Source organism: Solea solea, chromosome 8 (genome assembly GCF_958295425.1).
Source record: "Solea solea chromosome 8, fSolSol10.1, whole genome shotgun sequence".
NCBI lineage: Eukaryota > Metazoa > Chordata > Actinopteri > Pleuronectiformes > Soleidae > Solea > Solea solea.
In genome coordinates this window covers 2,208,641-2,226,910 of record NC_081141.1, presented here as the reverse complement: position 1 = coordinate 2,226,910, position 18,270 = coordinate 2,208,641, and the positions used below count along the sequence as shown (strand labels likewise).

At 43.7% G+C, this 18,270-nt stretch overlaps 2 protein-coding genes across 8 annotated transcripts; one reads left to right on the top strand and one right to left on the bottom strand.

Annotated features, from left to right (window-relative positions):
- Window positions 1-62: 62 nt before the first annotated feature.
- kdm2ba (lysine (K)-specific demethylase 2Ba) lies at window positions 63-9,885 on the bottom strand. Of its 5 annotated transcripts, none has more exons than XM_058635373.1 (10): window positions 9,769-9,885; window positions 6,214-6,438; window positions 5,978-6,121; window positions 5,283-5,369; window positions 4,577-4,870; window positions 3,667-4,481; window positions 3,403-3,566; window positions 3,153-3,314; window positions 1,870-2,088; window positions 63-1,228 (listed from the first exon to the last, which is right to left on the bottom strand). In XM_058635373.1, exons 1-10 carry the CDS (start codon window positions 9,820-9,822, stop codon window positions 1,047-1,049), a joined length of 2,346 nt encoding a protein of 781 aa, XP_058491356.1. In that variant the 5' UTR covers window positions 9,823-9,885; the 3' UTR covers window positions 63-1,046. The 5 variants fall into 5 exon arrangements, with proteins under 5 accessions (XP_058491356.1, XP_058491358.1, XP_058491357.1 ...); XM_058635375.1 differs by having other exon boundaries at window positions 4,577-4,861; XM_058635374.1 differs by having other exon boundaries at window positions 6,214-6,435; window positions 9,769-9,855.
- Window positions 7,520-17,056, top strand: LOC131463601 (calcium release-activated calcium channel protein 1-like). 3 transcript variants are annotated; one of them, XM_058635389.1, is made up of 3 exons: window positions 7,520-7,848; window positions 10,476-10,523; window positions 14,029-17,056. In XM_058635389.1, exon 3 carries the CDS (start codon window positions 14,035-14,037, stop codon window positions 14,572-14,574), a length of 540 nt encoding a protein of 179 aa, XP_058491372.1. In that variant the 5' UTR covers window positions 7,520-7,848; window positions 10,476-10,523; window positions 14,029-14,034; the 3' UTR covers window positions 14,575-17,056. The 3 variants fall into 3 exon arrangements, with proteins under 3 accessions (XP_058491372.1, XP_058491371.1, XP_058491370.1); XM_058635388.1 differs by lacking the exon at window positions 7,520-7,848 and adding an exon at window positions 9,968-10,233; XM_058635387.1 differs by lacking the exons at window positions 7,520-7,848; window positions 10,476-10,523 and adding an exon at window positions 12,431-12,747.
- Window positions 17,057-18,270: the final 1,214 nt, after the last annotated feature.

Sequence of the window (18,270 nt, the reverse complement as noted above, 5' to 3'; positions counted from 1 at the left end):
CTGTGTGCAGTCATTTCTGGTGCAAAGTCATTGACATGTAAAGGAAGAGAACGCCGGAATGGTACGAATGAACTTATTTTTAATGCATATTAGCACTTGTTTTTTTTTTGTTTTGTTTTTTTTTCGATTTACAAATATAAACATCACATTCACTGGAGGTGATTACACGACGACACCCAAAATACACAACACACCCACTGTACGCGCAGGCTTTTCAATGTCTGCAAGTGAGCTACTCGCAAGAGTCTTAAATAGTGGCTTATATAAACCTGTATAGAGGATATGCTATGTGGAGTGGACTGTTTTATTGGAAGTCATAATGAGGTAAATGGATCAGAACACGTAGATTCGGGTGTGAAAGCCACCAAATCCACCCCCGCAAAAGTGATTTGACCCAGCTCTGAGTCAAATTACAGAGAGAGAATAAATACAAACAATAAATTAATGTCGATGAAACACCAACTGCATTTGTTCTGTCCATATTGATTTATATTCTAAATATTCAGTAAGTTTTATGATAATTTATTCAGATATTACTGTACATGTTATTCCCCCCCCCCCCGCGATATATTACACTGATACAAAGGATGGCACATAGAGACACTGTTGTTGTTTTTGAAGACTCCCTCGCTCACATGCCAAACACTTTCTCCGCGACATTTAGCTCCTGAGACACGCTGTAAACTCATGAAATGATGCTTTTATATATATATAAAAAAAAAATACTGGGTTTTTTAAATTTTTAAATATTTAAAGATTAAAAATAAACAACCCAACCATCACTTACAAGCACGTTTTTATAAAAAAAAAAGAAAAGAAAAAGAAAATACAATCTCAGCACAATACATGCACGCCGTTTCCTCTGTCCATCTTTTTTTTTTGACTTAACAACGGTTCGTATCTAAAAAGGTCTCCGTGCAGAGATCACTTGAGTTTGTTTGACCAGTTTAACAACAGGTGTGTGTGGGGGGGAGGGGGGGGGGCGGGAGGTTCCATTAAGTGCAAAGACGGTCTTTTCCATCGCTGTTGTCCCCCAGGTCGGGAAACTAGCTCGCCTTCTGCAGCAGTTTGTCCTCTCTCAGTCTAAACGGGACGCTCACGGACATTTCCGCAATGAACCTTTCACAGGCCGCCTTGGTCACCTGCTTGCAGTAGCGGAGGTCTATCTGACAGATGCTTCCACAGCGCTTGAAAAAGTTTAGGGAATGGTCCGTGACACGGTTACAAACTAAAAGGAAACAGAGAGAATGAGACTCCGTCACAAGCCTGGTTATTTGAGAAGGTGGATTTAGAAAGAAAACCAAAAAAAAAATAATAGAAAAATCTGCTAATTTTTGTGTTTCGTGTCAACTCTGACAATGTCCTGACTTTTCCCTTTGGACTCACTCATTAATCTGTGTTTATATTAAATGTGTCAGCATAAAAAAAATCACTTAGGTACGAGAATCTGAGCATTACACGCCGTCTACATTTCTGAAACACTGATTTTCTGATATTTTATGGACCAAGCGATTAATCGACTAATCGAGAAAATAACTTTAGATTAAGATTAACCGATTATGAAAGTAATCGTTAGTTGCAGCTCTATGCGACACGTTTCCTGAATCTGTCGTGTTAATTAGTTACAATCTGTGTGGTAACGGGAGACATTTTAACCTGTTAGAGTAAATAAGTGCAGATTTAAGTACAGGATGATCTTGTGTTTGCTGGCTCAGCTTTAACAAAACAGAGACTTTGTTTATTGGCTTTTCCCCGAGCATAGTTCTGTTCTTTACATTTGCAGAGGCCAACGTGGCAGAGTTCACACCTGTATGTATTTACAACCCAAAAAGAAGTGTGTCTGTGTGTTCCTCAGGTTCCACTTCTCACCGGACAGGTTGATTTCTGTGAGGGAATCTCTGGTGGTGGTGCCCGCTGCTGTCAGCAGGTTCACCGACTGGTCGTTGATGTGGTTGCAGTAGCTCAGGTCCAGCCTGGACAGCAGGGGCATCTGACGACTGATGAGGCGTAACGACGTGTCCGTGATGTCCAGCCCCGCCAGGCGCAGGTCCTCCAGGTTACGCAACTTGCACCGGTTATCCAGCTGACCTGGAAGTCAGAGCAATAAAAAGAAAATCAGCACCGCCCTCATCTTTGTCACCAAGTAGAAAAACAAGGTGCAGTTCGTCGTCCTGTGCGCGTTGTCGTTTGATTTTAAGAAGGAGGATGAATCAAGATTGAATATTCAAGAGAAACTTTATTGTCCCAGAGGGAAATGTGTCATGGACAGCAACCGCCACTGCAGGTGACAGGTTCATTTAAAAACAACAGCACTTGACAAAAGCACACGAGTGATTTAAAGCGTTTAAAGTCTAAATTCTTCCATGAATAGAAATGCACAATTTAATTTATTCTGCTGTGAGCGCTTTAAAAAGGACATTCAAGGCCTGACTGATGCAAGAAAACAATCATAAAATCTAGAATTTAAATGCTCTTAACATACTTATAATGACAAAGCATGAAAACGTTGGTGTACTGGTTAGTAGCCCCGGGTGGAACAAGGGCGGCTTCCTCCCGCAGTCCACGTGCAATACTTGGCAAATTGGAGCCTCTTAATTGACCTGAATTGAGAGTGAATGGATGCTTGTCTCTATGTGTGGCCCTGTGTCCAGGGTGTGACCCCGCCTGTCGCCCCATGTCAGCTGAGATCGGCACAGGAAATGGGCAACTTCGTACCGGCTCTGATCAAGTTCACTAGTGTGAAATCCACAAAGCATCCACATCCCATAATGCTCTCAACTCAACAATATAAAAACATGAAGTCAAATGTGCTGCCGTCATCCTATCAAACGTTGAAGCTTTTAATCGAGGACAAAAATCAACAGCGCAGAAACTCACGTGGCTCTCGGACGAGTCTTTAAATAATTAAATGATTATATTATTATTTATGAGACAAAGCCTCGATCTGACTGATCTGATGATGGTGAATCACTTCAAACTGAAGTCCAGCAGACTGTAACTCCCAGCCTGGGAGTCCTCAAACTAAGCGATAAAAGAGTAAAACTGTATATATCCGTCTTTCAGTGTATATGATAATCAGAGCATCACCTACAGCAAATCTCTAACCACACTGATCATTCGTCAAAGACGGAAGATAAACTCCACTGACGTACCTGGTCTATTATCTGTTGGGGGCGAGAGCAGGTCCCTCATCTGTGCGTCTTTGAGTCCCTCGACCCACTGCACGTCCAGAGTGCGCAGCAGGGGACAGCTGGAGGTGCAGAGCGCGGACACGGCGGCCCAGGAGCAGCCCGATAACTTTAACACCCGCAGACCTGAAAGACACGGGAGTGATTTTAAATCCCAGACGCAAGAATCCACTTTCCCTTGTCGACGCAGCACCGGCGACACAGAGCGGAGTACCTGGGAGTCTGTTGATGAGCCAGCTTAATTGTTTCTTGGAGATGTTGGTCCAGCTGAGGTCGAGGCAGATCGGCTGTCGCCGGATAATCCCGCTGAGCATGAGCGGAGTGACGGAGGTGCAGCGGTTCAGATCGATTTTGGCCCAAAGTCTCTTATCACAACACCTAAACATCAGAGACAGAGACAAAGTAACGTTAACTCACACCGTTCTTCATCTCACGCAGTAACGTTTTGATGTTTTCGGGGCGGCCGAGCGTCATTTACCATCTGTTCCACGTCTTGCAGACTCTCATGCACACACACAGCTCCTTGTGCGAGAGGAAGCGGAAGATCTTCATCCAGTCCTCGCGCTGGATGACGTGCGTCTTCCCGTCTTTCAGGGGCAGCCGGTCCGGCGGCGGGCTTATCGGAGGCGGGCGAATGACGTGCCGCTCCATCTGGACACACTTGGGCGGGGACCGCGGCGGCACCGGCCGGTTGGTGGGCGTGCTCCGGTTGAAACCCAGCGGCGTGATCTGACTCGGGTAGAAGTGCCTCAGCTCCCACGGCGTCCCGTTCATCTCCTTGCTCTTGAGGTGCGGCCTCGGGTCCCCGAGGTCGCTGCCGTTGCGGAACAGCCTCTTGGGCTCCTCGTTCTCCGTCTCCGGCTCCACCTTGAGGGGCTGTCGGTTCTCGTTGGCCAGGCAGTCCTCCGTCTTCTGGATCTCCTGGTTCAGTGCTTTGCTCAGTTCTCGGCTCAGCTCCCGGTTCGGGAGGCGGCGCTTGCGGCGCGCTTTCGGACGCTGACCTTTCTCCTGGGTCTCGCTGCTGCCCTCGCTGCTGGGGCCGGCCTGTGGGGAGCTGCAGTGAGACTGGTCGCTGTCCCCGACTGGTGTTTTAACGCAGCGATTGAAAAGTTCATTCTTGGAGTCCCGGTCGTCCGCTTCCTCTTCGGCGTCTCCTAAGCGCCCTCTCCTCTCCGCGCCGTTCCGGAAGTGAGGGTCTCGCCCGTCTTCCTCCTCCTCCTTGTACGCGTCTTCATCCTCTTCTGTTTTGATGTGGTGCAGAAGTTTGGAGAAGTATGGATCGTCTGACATTTCCTGTTTGGGGGGGGGGGGGGGAATAAACACGTCTTAAAAGGTCAATTCTTTGGTGAAGTGCGAGTGGATTCACAGAGGATTTAAAAAATTCAAACCTTCTTCCTCAAAATGAGATCCTCTTCCTCGTCGTCAAACAGCTTCCTCTTCCTCCTCAGTCGGTCCTCAGGTCTCTGCCTGGGCAGGCTGCTGGGAGACAGCAGCGGCGGCTGTCGGTGCAGAGACTCCGCCAGAGACTCGGGTCGGTTCCTGGGCGTCTCCTCTCGGTCCGGCCTCCTCTTGGCCGCGGTGGACGCGTCTCCCTCCTCCTTCACAGGCTTCTGTTCCCGCAGCAGAGAGCCGGGGAGGTTGGAGGCGTACTTGAACCCTGGACCCCTTTTTTGCTTCAATACCAAAGGGGACACAAAGTGCAAGACAACTTTATACCTTAAGCCTATAGCGAGCGGGAAAACCAAAGGTGCAACGAGTGCAGCTACGACTAGGGCATCAGAATAAAACAGGAAGTAGCTGAAAACACAAACTTAATGAGAGCAATACTGAAAAATAACAACGAGCTGAAACAATTAATCGATTATTAAATGAATCGACAACTATTTTGATAATCGATTTATCGGTTTGAAGCTTTTTTCATGATTAAAACAAGATTTGACAAACGGCGATCAACATTTTTTAAGGTTTTCTGATATTTTATGGACCAAACAATTCATCGAGAAAATAATCCACAGCTCTACACAACTGTATGAATGATACCAAGAATGAAACATTCAATCAGCTGTTATCTAAACACACACACGTAGTACTCACTTTCCCACTTTTGCCTGCGTGGTTGCATTTGGGACATTCCCAGCAGTTGGGGAGTTCGTCGTTCACCACTCCCGACGCGTCCGTCACCTGATTGAAGCAACAAGAAAAGCTTTCAACAGGATTTCAACAAGCACAACAGGCTTTTAAAAAAAAAGAAAAGTTTGTTTAACAAAAGGAACAAGGGAAGTGAAAATGAACACCCGCCGTCATCAAACACCCGCACTTACACTTTCGATCGAAACAAAAGTGCACGAGGTGACGCATGAACCGCTGCAACATCAGAGTGTTGCATATTAAAACTGATATATCTTAATATTGTGTATCTCAGTTGTTGCACGCTGCAGAACAGCTAGACACGACATGTTGGAAAAACTGGTTTGACCAAACCTATGCCAGCCTGATGTGCTGCTTCCCACAGTTACAAACAGGGTGTGTTGCCGCTGCTTCATACTCTGTTTCACTTTCATCTTTTTCTCTCTTTTTCTTTATCCTGGTCTTTTAAAGCTTGTTTTCTCATGTACACAATCGTAAAATAAACCTGTGAGTCATCATTACATGGAGTTTGGAGTTAAATAAACAACAGCGTTTCCTCATCGACATACCTTCAGCGGCGGCGCGCCGGTCGTCTGAGTCACTAACGTTACGTTTGAATGAGTTTTGTGTGTTTGCTGACACACCGGACGAGTCATCCGTACCTTGAGGCAGTTGGGATGGACAATCTCGTTGCAGATGGAGCACTCCATGAGCATGAAGTTGAACTTCTCCTCCTCCTCCTCCAGCGTGTCCTCCTTCCCCGCCTCTTTGCACACCACGCACACCGCCGTGTGAGGCAGGACGGGCTGCAGCACAGAAGCGACAGAACATCTTTAACATCCGCGAGCCGCGCTTCATCACCGCGTCTCTCTCTCTCTCCACAGTAACTGTGACTCACCGCGATGCACTGTCTCATGATGCACGACTGCTTCATGCGCCCGGGCCCTCCGAACTTCTTCATGTCCTTGCAGAAGTGACACTCTCCGCACTCGGTCCGGAGACATGCCTCGCACTTCCGGCAGCGCGTCCTCCTGCGCCGCGCGCTGGACGAGCTGCGGTTGGACGGGAGCTTGACGGCCGACGTCGTCCCCATCTTGGGCTTCGGCCGGTTGGCTGCCCTCTGCTGGAGAGAGATGGGAAAAAAAAGGTGCGATCAGATCGTCGGGTCGTGCCAATCTCAGCTGACATAGGGCACAACCATCCACTCTTACACCTACGGTCAATTTAGAGTCCAATTTACCTGATCCCCGACCCAAAGTAAAGGTTTGATGACACATTTTTATTTATTTTAGTCACAGTACACTATATTTTAAATTGAAATAAGTTCCATCAAATAATCATTTTCCTAAACAATCAGTCGGATCATTTCCTCTTTGGTGTTTGAACTGATAACTCATCACAACCGTCAAGCAGAAAATGATTATAAGCCGTTACAAAGTGTTAGGTAATCCATAAATTGACAAAAGTGAAAACAGTAAAGACGCACAAGAAGAAGAAGAAAAGGGACGATGTAATCAAAGCCGCCGAGCACATGCACACGTGCACATGTGCACATGTACACAACCGCGCATGCACACTAACGACCACGAGGCTTTCAGTCCATTGTCCTAAATTCAAATTTTGATTTTTCTTCTACTTTTTTTCCCTCACCGTTATTTTTAGTCTCTCCACTGTTGCCATGGAGAGACTGAAGCGCGCTGTGAAAATAAGACAAATCATAGTGGGTTCTTGTTCTGGAAGGAGAGGTTGCCTTGGCAACACACTTACCTCGCAGGTGACAACTACTTCAGGAGACAACTGAAAGAAACGCATGACTGTAAACTCACAACGGAGGCTATCATTTAGTGTGAGGCTGCTGTGAGCAGCCGTGTATGAATATTCTCTTGTTCGAAACTAAAACCATGAGCGATTATTACTAACCCTGCGCATGTCGCTCAAAGATGTAGTAGCGTGTTGTTTGCTATGAAGACTTTGATCAAGGACATCTTTGTTCCAATGCTTTTTGACCAAAACAAGAAAGGCTTTGATCATTTACTGGCCAGAAAATGCCAGAATGAAGAGTCTCACACTGTTGCCTTTAATGTGCCTCAACATGGTAATCCATGTGCAGATCAAAGGCAGATCAAAGAAAAAAGAAGTTAAAACTCTAGCATAAGATACACAAACACACACTGCGCTGCAAACGGGTTAGAAAATGACTGAAAAGTGAATTCTCCTGCTCAGAAAAGCCAGTCATTGAGCAGATTGACAGGATAAATGCTCCCCGTCCTCCCCTGAGCTGCCACTGTACACACACACACACGCTACACACAGACCGCCAACAGCAATTAGCTCTCAGAGTGATTATCAGCCATCCAACCGCATGATCGTTTTATTTTCTCGATAACAACGCCGATGCACAACAGTGAGGTAAAACAGGTCAAACATGATGTGGAACAATGTGGAGAGAGAACAAGACGTTCCCATCGATTCCAGAATGTAAATTTCATCAACAACAACAACGAGACGAACAACCTGCCCTACATCTGTGTCTGTGAGTGGGTCATTAATGTTGTCAGGACATGTTAATCCACGTGTACTACTGTACTGTTCTGTTTCCTCGGTGTAGGGGAAAGGTCTCTTCAGGAAAGTGTTTCTGTTTCCCAAAAATGCGACTGTGCACTTGTGTTATTACTCGCTACAAACAACCAAAGCAGCCCTGGCAAGCGCCGCAGAGCACAGATAACAAAAGCAGCGATGGGCCAACATGTCTTTACTGTAACTCTGTGCAGTAATATGTCAGGAATCTGGGATTGGTTTCTGAAGTCTGTGCAGAGAGAGCGTGGCCTACATTCGGAGCACCGTCTTCTGACTCGGGCTCCGGCGTGGATTTCAGCGGGAGGCCGAGTCACAAGGCTCATCATCTGTGTACAGTGTGTCTCCTCGACACAAATGGAAGTGTGTGTGTGTGTTCCTGTCTCTCCAACAATGTGTCATGACGGGAGGGGTCACGACACCCTCCCCGATGAGGAACTGTTGAATGGGCGGTGTGGGTATAAACATTGTGTAAGCAGCACTTCTCACATTTCTCCCGAATAGCACAAGTCCTGTATTTGGTGGAGACTTCTGCAATATCCAATATTTACAAAGAAGTCACACTGTGGACTGCTGATATACAAGGGAACGTCATCCTGTCACACATAATACTCCTAATACAAATAATCATAAGATCCCGGGATGACTGCAAAGACGCATTTGTTGCGATGAGGACAAATATTCTACACTGTCCATTTGTCCTGTTGCTGGTGACAAAAACAAACTTTTCTGCTTCCCGCTTTCCTCACATGTGCTAACAATGTTTACGCCCCTAAGGAACAGTGTAGAGTACATTAAAACCATATCATTTATTCATGTTGCATTCACCCATTAGTCCCCATTCAAATACAAAAAGGCATCAAATACGAAGCAAAGAAAATGGTGTGAATCACTTTGTTAGAGACAATAAACACTGACTGATAACAGGAGGGTCAGACTGATATAAAGACACTGATCCAACATAGTCTCAATAAGGTCTTTCTTGCTTTCATTCTCCTGCAGCTCAGACAACTTTATCTCATTCTTATCATATCATATTGTTTGTTTTCTTTTTTCCAAGATCCAATCTAGGGTTTTGACACTTTGACAATAACGTATCAGCTCATCCCTAAAACATAATACAATAAAATCACTTGGTGGAGGGTTTTGACGGGGTCACTGCAAGAGTCCCACAGTTTTGGAACTCAACATAAGTAAGAGCCACTTCATTGTTCCACCTCCCCATCCCCCTCCTCACTCCCTGCCTCAACTACATTTTGCCTAAAGGCTTCTTAAAGGCACAGAGTAGTGGAGCAAGTTGAACTATGAGGAAATCGGTTTGGAGGAAAAGGCTTTTTTTTTTTCCTCCAGGAGCAAATCTGGAGATAGTGGCCACGAGCAAATCACAGCACCCTGAAGCTGCCTGGACCTCACTGATCATGGAGGACACGGAGGTCCTGGACCACACACACACACACACACACACACGAATAAGTCACTTTACTGTGGTCAGTCAGTACAAAATGGGTCAGTTGTGGCGAACATGACAGATGGTGTCCAAGGTGGAGAGGACATGGTGTGTTTTGGGCGGTCAGTCTCAGCTCTGGACCCCCCCATTTAACCCCAGTGCTGCGTGTGAACGGTACATTTCACGTGTTTGTCTCTCTGGCCGTGTGAAAAAAAAAGGGGAGCGGGAGGTTTTAAAGAGACGCAGCGTTTCTGCTTTCAAGTCGACAACAATACAGGATGAGATGAGCGGGTGAGCGCCACACGTTAGCCCGAAACAACGCCTCACACTGTGCCCGTTAAACTCGGTTGTTTCACGCCGCCGCCGCCACAACAACAACAACGGCGCGCGCGCGCACACACGGGTCATTTTATGTAATGAAGGATATCTGACCTGCTCCGACTCTGAATCATATTCCTCTTCGTCTCCACTCAATGACAAGGCCATGGCTCCTCTCGCATCGTTTGTGAACGAGTCAGGAAACTAACATGGCTGACCGAGGCTGCTCTGGCCCCGCCCTCTCCCCCCTCTGCCCCCTCCGCCCCTCCCTCACGCACGAGGCAGCTGCTCGCTGTGTTCGCCGTGCTGCGTTCAGGGACAGTCGGAGATACCAACACACGGTGGTTTACGTAAGCAACACGCAGCGTTCAGGTGGCCAAACAGCGACTGAACGTGGACGGGAAAAACTCCACTAACAAATAAAACACATACTTGTGTCAAACAGGCGTGCGTTAAGCAGTTAGATTAAGATAATAAAGTGGAGTTGATACGGTGTTTGAACTACAATGAGTCCAACTAAGCTGGAACTGTTATTTACGTGTGTAAGAAATGGAGCACAAAATGAAACAGGCAACAAAGGTAAGCAAATACAACAAGATGATTCACCCCCGACTCACGTCTGTGTTTGTGGAGGGGGGACATGTGTGTGACCATACAGAGATTCATCAAAGAGGTGGATTTTTATTTATGTTAATGTATTTATATCTGTTAAATTAACCCTATATCTGTTAAATTAAGCCTTGTTTACACGAGACACGCCGCTGCTTTTATTAGTGTTGACGTTAGTATTGATTATTTTTGTTTTCTTTTTACATCCCCAGAAAGGCCAGTCCCTGGTGTCAGTGCACACGGGCTCGCAGGTGTTTCAGGTGAGGTCAAGGCCAAAAGGTACATTTATTTATTATTAACTTATTTATTTATTTTCGTGTCTGTTAAATAATCTATGGCCTCAGATAGTAACACGTTGTTTTTCCATTCACTACATCTTGTCCCCCTGAAATAAAGAGAAACACACTCACAATGAGTCAGCTCTTAGTCTTGGGTCATTGTACAGAGTTATTGTACAGAGCCATGTGTCACGGTCTTAGTCAGGACTGCACTCTGTGACATAACAGTTCAACACTCTGTGACTCACACAACCACACAACTGCCCCCGTTACGTCATGGTTTCACAATAGTCGCACTTTGGCGGCATCTGGTGGCCACATTACGAACGACAGCGTGTAAAACATGTCGCAGGTAAAGGACAAACTGACACTTTTAAAGGTTGTTTCTGGAGAATTTAACAAAGGTTATGAAGTTTGAACGCATTTCCTATTATTGTTTAATTAAACATTTAAACATCCAGTAAACGTGCATTCAATAGCAGCAGGTATATCATTCTCTAACCAGTGACACTTCTCATCTGCAGCTTGTTTCTCACTCCTGCCCAGCTGCAGCAGTGTCACAGTTGTCAAAGTGTGCATATGTTTCTGTGACATTGATTTTGCACATTCTGTTGTATCTTTGAGACTCAGAGGTGTGAACTCACACGACATAAGCCTGAAGAACCTCGCCGTGGAAATAACCTGACAGTTACCAAAAGAGCTGATTGTGTCTGAACAGGTCTCAGTCGCAGGATGATAAATAATTACTGTCACAAGCAGCTTTATTTATAGCATACAAGTCATTTTTTTTCTGCTTTGGTGTTTTAAAGTCAGCTAAAAACACTTTCTATTAAAATACCATACAGTAGGAATAAGATTGAACAAAAAGGCAAAACAATAAAATACCCATGAAGGGTTCATCTCTTTGTTTGCTGCTGCAGCTGCATATGTGAGTGATGTCATAGGGAGAGTTTGCTGCGTTTGTGTTTTTCCAGTATTTCAGCTTGGTTACAATCTTATCTCCTCAATAACAACAGTGTCCATGTTGTGCTGATGGTTTTTGTCTGTTATTATTGGGCCTTGGTATCCACAGTCAGCTGTTTCTACCATAGATGAGGCACATTGTACAGTATATATAAATCTGTATATACAGTATATATATATATATAAATCTGTATATACAGTATATATATATATAAATCTGTATATGTACAGTATATATACACAGTATATATAAATCTGTATTTATACAGTATATATACATCTGTATATACAGTATATATAAATCTGTATTATACAGTATATATAAATCTGTATATACAGTATAAACATATATAAATCTGTATATGTACAGTATATATAAATCTGTATATACAGTATATATGTACAGTATATGTACTGTATATGTACAGTATATATAAATCTGTATATACAGTATATATATATAAATCTGTATATGTACAGTATATATAAATCTGTATATACAGTATATATATATAAATCTGTATATATACAGAATATATATATATAAATCTTTACCATTAAAACTATAATATAATATACCACACTCATATTCTTCTATAATATTATAGAACAGCAATACATATTCTATAATATATTCTATTCCAATGTAGAATAGAATATTAACACATTCATTCATTAATCTCCCAATGCAGCAGAGTAATAATAGACAGAATAACATATAATACATAAATTAATACATCATACAGTCAAGTCAAAGTCATTACCCTGTAACCTGTTTATACAATAATACATACAGTAACTAATAATTATTACATTACAACAAAAACATGATGTTATTGACGGTAGTTTTGGCTCTGTGGGAACACTTCCTGCCGCTGACGCTAGGAGGCGCAGCTGCTGCTGCTGCTGCTGCGGGGCGCGGTGGATTGTGGGTATGTTGTGTTTCCTGACAGTCAGCTGCTGCAGAGAAGTTAGGACACACTTTGACACTTTGTTTCCTTTGCTCGTTGAACGTCGATCACACGTGAACTCCTCGGGAAACCAACTTTCTGCCGCGACCTGAAACCGGACCCGGGTTGGATCCGCGTCTAGTCTCGTTGTTGACACAAAGTACCAAAGTTTTTGCGGAATGAGTTTAAACGAGCACTCCCTGCAGGCTCTGTCCTGGAGGAAACTCTATCTGAGCCGAGCCAAGCTCAAAGCCACCAGTCGCACTTCGGCTCTGCTGTCGGGCTTCGCTATGGTGAGTTTGACTTCACTGGTTCTGTTGACTCTGACGTCACTGGTTCTGTCTGACTTCACATTTAACATAGACCTTGGAGCGGCTCTGGCGCACTGTCATCTCTGCTGTTAACAATGCTTTACAATACTGCCGAGGTCACGTGACCGCTACAGTTGACATGTAACATCACCAGTGAAGAGAGAAGTTGCGGAAACATGCAATTATGATGTTGAGAAGTGCGATTGTGATAGTGTGTCTGTATTACACACACACACACACTAACAAACCAGAACTACTTGGGTTTGTTGAAATGAATAAATACTCATCTGAAAAACACTTATATATTTTAAAAGTAAATAAAAAGTGTTTTTAGTCAGTTGGTAATAATGTGTGTATGTTGATTTATGACACAGAGGCATTTATGCCTTTGCATCATACAACACACTCATCATTTCTCGTTTGTAATCTTCAAACTCACAAAAAAGTAGACAACAACAATCAGTAATTATATAAACAGCAGCATTAGCTCCAGGTTAACACTGTGCACAGAACGTGTTCGACCACACTGTTGTTGTCCTGAAGAGAGGAAAGTGCCTCACAGCAGGGAGCACAGGCAACGACGACGACAACAACAACAACAACAACAACAACAACAACAACACAAGCAGCATTTCAGCATTTTCATAGAAAACAGAGAGGAAAGATTCAAATAATAACTTGTAAAACAGCAACAATCATTTTTTTAGTCCACATTAAAAAACATCTCATTTTCTAAAGACATACAACGACTTCCCTTCCTCACCTGTGGTGCATATATCATATTATATTACATTACATTATATTATATTATATTAAAAAGTTAGTGCGAGGATAGTGTGGACCAACTATCGGTTTTCAAAATAAAACGTGAGTAATTGAAAGGCAATAAAAAGCCTCAAAAATATCAAATGCAATTTGTTTTCATTAAATAAAAAAAGGATTCAAATGGTATAAAATACCGTACCTTAACCACTCCCACTGTTCTGATATTATCCTGCCCTGATTTTCAGTCAGTGTCACATGACGTGGAAGCTATTGAGCTAAAATGCTAACGTTTACATTAAAACATTAATAAAAAAAAAACCATAAATGTATACATGTGCAGGTGTTTAAATTCTAACCAAGCCATATAAGATGTCAAATATTCAAAATTCAATGCTGATTCAGTGCTGGTGCTAATCCAGTAGCATTGGATTCATGTTATTCTCAGATTATCATCCATAGAAGTCCTGTGACATCTTTGAAATGTCTGGTTCCTTCCAGGTTGCCATGGTGGAGGTCCAGCTGGAGCCGGAACACGAGTACCCTCCAGGTCTGCTCATAGCCTTCAGCGCCTGCACCACGGTCCTGGTTGCCGTCCACCTCTTCGCCCTCATGGTCAGCACCTGCATCCTCCCGAACCTCGAGGCCGTCAGCAACGTCCACAACCTCAACTCGGTCCACGAGTCTCCCCACGAGCGCATGCACCGCCACATAGAGCTGGCGTGGGCTTTCTCCACGGTCATCGGCACGCTCCTCTTCCTCACGGAGGTCATGCTCCTGTGCTGGGTCAAGTTCCTGCCGCTCAGGAGTAAAACGGAGAACAACGGCACCATCAGCTCGGGCGAGGCCGCGGCCATCGCCTCCACGTGCATCATGGTGCCGTTCGGCATCGTCTTCATCGTGTTCGCCGTGCACTTTTACCGCACGCTCGTCAGCCACAAAACGGACCGGCAGATCCGGGAGCTGGAGCAGGTCATCCGCCTCCAGAACCAGCTGGACCACAGGACCGAGAACGACGAGCTGAAGGCGGTCGCTCATTTCCCGTGATCGCCGCTCAACGAATTCTCTCTCTGAAAAGCTTTGTATTTAATGTTTTTATGAACGACGCTTAAGTGTTTGACTCCGTCCACGTTTGGATGTACATCCAGAACATAGTTCTACTTAGTGGTAAATCGTTGCTCTCGGGTTGCCATGATTTCTGTCAGTGGCAGAATAACACATTGTTAAATACGTGGCTTCTACTGGTTTGATAAGAATTGAAGATCCACATTTTATATAGGTTCCAGAAGTCTTTATAGTCCGTGTAGAACCGTAGGGATGACGACTGCTATTAGTCAGCCAAACGAGATCCAGTTGCATGTTCTCTCTGTACCTGTGTCGCTTTCCCTCGTCCGTCCCTCGCAAAAATGTCCGTTTACATTTAAAAACACTGGTGAAAGCCTCTGGTTACACATGTATACACACAGTATATACACATACACGTCATTTCTTGTTACAAAGACAGAAGAATAACAATAAAACTCACCAAAGGTCACCTACTGCGTCTAAAATTTAAATGACAGAACGTCCTGTGAGAGCTTTTACTCGCTGGAACAGAGAGAACGTTTCTATGTCCACGTCCATGTTTGTGTGCAATCTAAGGCAACTGCGTCAGTCGTTGCTGCTGTACATATGTTACGTTTAAGAGAAGGTGGATGTTCACAGTTAGCATGAAGCGCGTGCTGTTTGTAAAGAATGAATTGTTACAAGTATTATTCTGTGTTGTTTACAAGCTTGAGCGTGTTCACACGGCGTGTAAAGTGTGGAGTTTGTATTTCTCTCGTCCTGAGGCACATTGTGGAATTGTTGCTCGTGTTGTTTTTATTTGTGTCTTTAATGGTACGAAAACACGTCAGTCAGCGCTGTTACGATTTCATCTGCACATCGTCGCTCGCAATGTGCATCCCCACTTACCAAAGATGTTAAAGGATATACTGTATTTACAGGATTTATTAAGGTGTCGGGACATTTTTATCAATGTACTTTTACTTTTGATGTGATTTTAAATACTTAATCTGTGGTGATGTTTGTCTTCTCGTGGTTCATGGTGAGCAGAGGTGGAGAAGAGCACTGGAATATTCTACTCAAGTAAAAGTACTGCTCTACCAATGTACTTAGTTACTTTTGGAACAAGGTCTGGGTTTTCTTGTGTCGTGCAAAAAGGACAAGGGAACACAAATCCCACATGGATTGTTTTTAAATGTGCTGACAAAATGAAATCTGAAAACACGTAATGTGTCAGTCAAAATGGGTCAAAGGTCACAAATGCTTTAACTTTCTCACTCAGGGACCTTAATTAACTCCAGTTCACCTGTCCTTATCACTCACCTGTCATCATCCTCTTTATTCACCGGTCCTCATGATTTACCTCTCCTCTTAATTCATCTTCTCTCTTTATTCACCTGTCCTCATCATCCTCTTCATACACCTGTCCTCATGATTCACCTGTCCTCTTAATTCATCTTTCCTCTTTATTCACCTGTCCTCATCATCCTCTTCATTCACCTGTCCTCTTAATTAATCTTAACTTTTTATTCACCTGTCATCATCCTCTTTATTCACCTGTCCTCATCATCCTCTTCATTCACCTGTCCTCATGATTCACCTGTCCTCTTAATTCATCTTTCCTCTTTATTCACCTGTCCTCATCATCCTCTTCATTCACCTGTCCTCATGATTCACCTGTCCTCTTAATTCATCTTTCCTCTTTATTCACCTGTCCTCATCATCCTCTTCATTCACCTGTCCTCTTAATTAATCTCTCCTTTTTATTCACCTGTCATCATCCTCTTTATTCACCTGTCCCCATCATCCTCTTCATTCACCTGTCCTCATGATTCACCTGTCCTCTTAATTCATCTTTCCTCTTTATTCACCTGTCCTCATCATCCTCTTCATCCACCTGTTTTTATTTTTATTTCAAATTCAGGCCAACATTTTGTTTTTACTCCGTGACAGATGTGATTTAATACATAGATGAAGTTTAGTACTTCCGAAAAAAAACCACACTGAAGTAAATGTAACTTTTAAAACGTAAAAGTATGCAAAAAAAACTCCTCAGTTACTCAGTCATGTGAGTAAATGTACTTCATTACATTAGTTACATTAGTAACGGTGCTGTAACAGCTGCTAAACACAGAAAACATGGATCTGGCCACCAGGCCCAGGCTCCACCAACAGCCACCAGAACCAGCTGCTCTGCCACCGGGCCCTGGGCCCCTCCAGGCCTGAGGCCTCCCCCAGGCCCAGCATCACCTGCTCAGTTTAGTAAAACAATCATCATCTCCAACTCAATGCTATTGTTGTAAGTGGACTGTGGACACTGTGGGACAAAGTGTTCTATGAGCCTTTTTTAAACAAACAAAGAAATGTCTCAGCTTTATTTATTTAACCCCGTGTATGTTACTGTAAATAGGGAGAGTGTTGCTGTTATCATTTCTCCAGAGTTTGTGTTTTGCCTGTTTGAATAAAACACATTGGATTTGACGGATGTGTGAGTGTTGCGTGTATTTATTTCTTCTTTGTGCGATGTCATGATGGAAACCACACAGGAAATGTGTCCGGATGTGCACATGTCATCCTGTCAGCGGTGTGAGTGAGAAGTGTGTGACACGCAGGACAACAGGGGACACACACACACACACACACACAAAACTGACTGAATACAGGAATGTGACGCAGTGTGTTTCAATGTAACAGAGAGTGAGTCGTTCTCTGTGTTGTTTGGAGTGAACACAGACAGGAACGGCTGCCGTAGTCGTGGACTGCTCGGCCTTTCAGTGTTTTCACTGTCGATTTAACCCAGACATAAACACAAAGTGTGGCCCTGAAGAAACACTGTCATGGAGGCGGATGTGTTTTTTGTCAGGACGTTTACTCTCTGCGATAATAAGTGTTTGATCATTGTGCTTTTGTTTGAAAAGGTTTCGAGACACTTTTTTCTTCCGTAAATAAACCAAAACGTAACTTGTAACTTTTAGAGCTGCAGCTAACGATTATTTATTATTTATTATTATTTATATAGAAAATGTTCACATTTACGAAGCTGAAAAATCAGAAAACTTGTCTCGATTCCTCAAACTCTTGAATCGATAATCAAAATAGTTGACGATTAATTTACTCATCGATTAATAATCGATTCAGCCCTAGTAGTGTATTTATTATGCTGTGTCAACTTTATTTGCTTAAATAAAGGTTAAATGTCATTTTAATGTGTTACATATAGAAATATATACAAAATAAACATTTGCATAGCGATTTACAGTCTACATTTGTCTGTTATGAGTATTATTATTGTTATTCAGTCGTTATAGAACATCCCAGTTTGTAAAGAGTTAATAAAAATAGTCCTTACCTAATAATAACAACAGCAACATGAACTTTGACTTTCTGCTGTAAACTTTCATTTATTCATGTTATTACTTATTAACGCTGTGCATTATTATCATTAGTACTATTATTATTGTTATTGTTGGTGAGCTCCATAAATAAATCGATCTTTCACACCTGACACCTGCTGTCCCCTGGCTCCTCCCCCACCTGTGTGTGTGTGTGTGTGTGTGTTCCTCCGCCTCGCGGACGGATCTACAGGTTCCGTGACTGTGACGTCAGGCCTGGGCGATGACACCGTGAATCACAGTGGCGTTCTCCGCAATGTTGTTTCGACAAAGGGCGAGACTTTGGTTCAGGTGAGCGACGCGCGAG

What these genes read in the sequence shown, in the direction of transcription:
- LOC131463601 (XM_058635387.1), top strand. Translation starts at nt 12,634, where the DNA reads ATGAGTTTAAACGAGCACTCCCTGCAGGCTCTGTCCTGGAGGAAACTC. An exon ending in TGCTGTCGGGCTTCGCTATG is followed by an intron (nt 12,748 to 14,028) that starts GTGAGTTTGACT and finishes GGTTCCTTCCAG; the next exon opens with GTTGCCATGGTGGAGGTCCA.
- kdm2ba (XM_058635373.1), bottom strand. Translation starts at nt 9,822, where the DNA reads ATGGCCTTGTCATTGAGTGGAGACGAAGAGGAATATGATTCAGAGTCG. An exon ending in TCCATCCCAACTGCCTCAAG is followed by an intron (nt 5,370 to 5,977) that starts GTACGGATGACT and finishes TGCTTCAATCAG; the next exon opens with GTGACGGACGCGTCGGGAGT. An exon ending in CACAGAAATCAACCTGTCCG is followed by an intron (nt 1,229 to 1,869) that starts GTGAGAAGTGGA and finishes GTTTCCTTTTAG; the next exon opens with TTTGTAACCGTGTCACGGAC.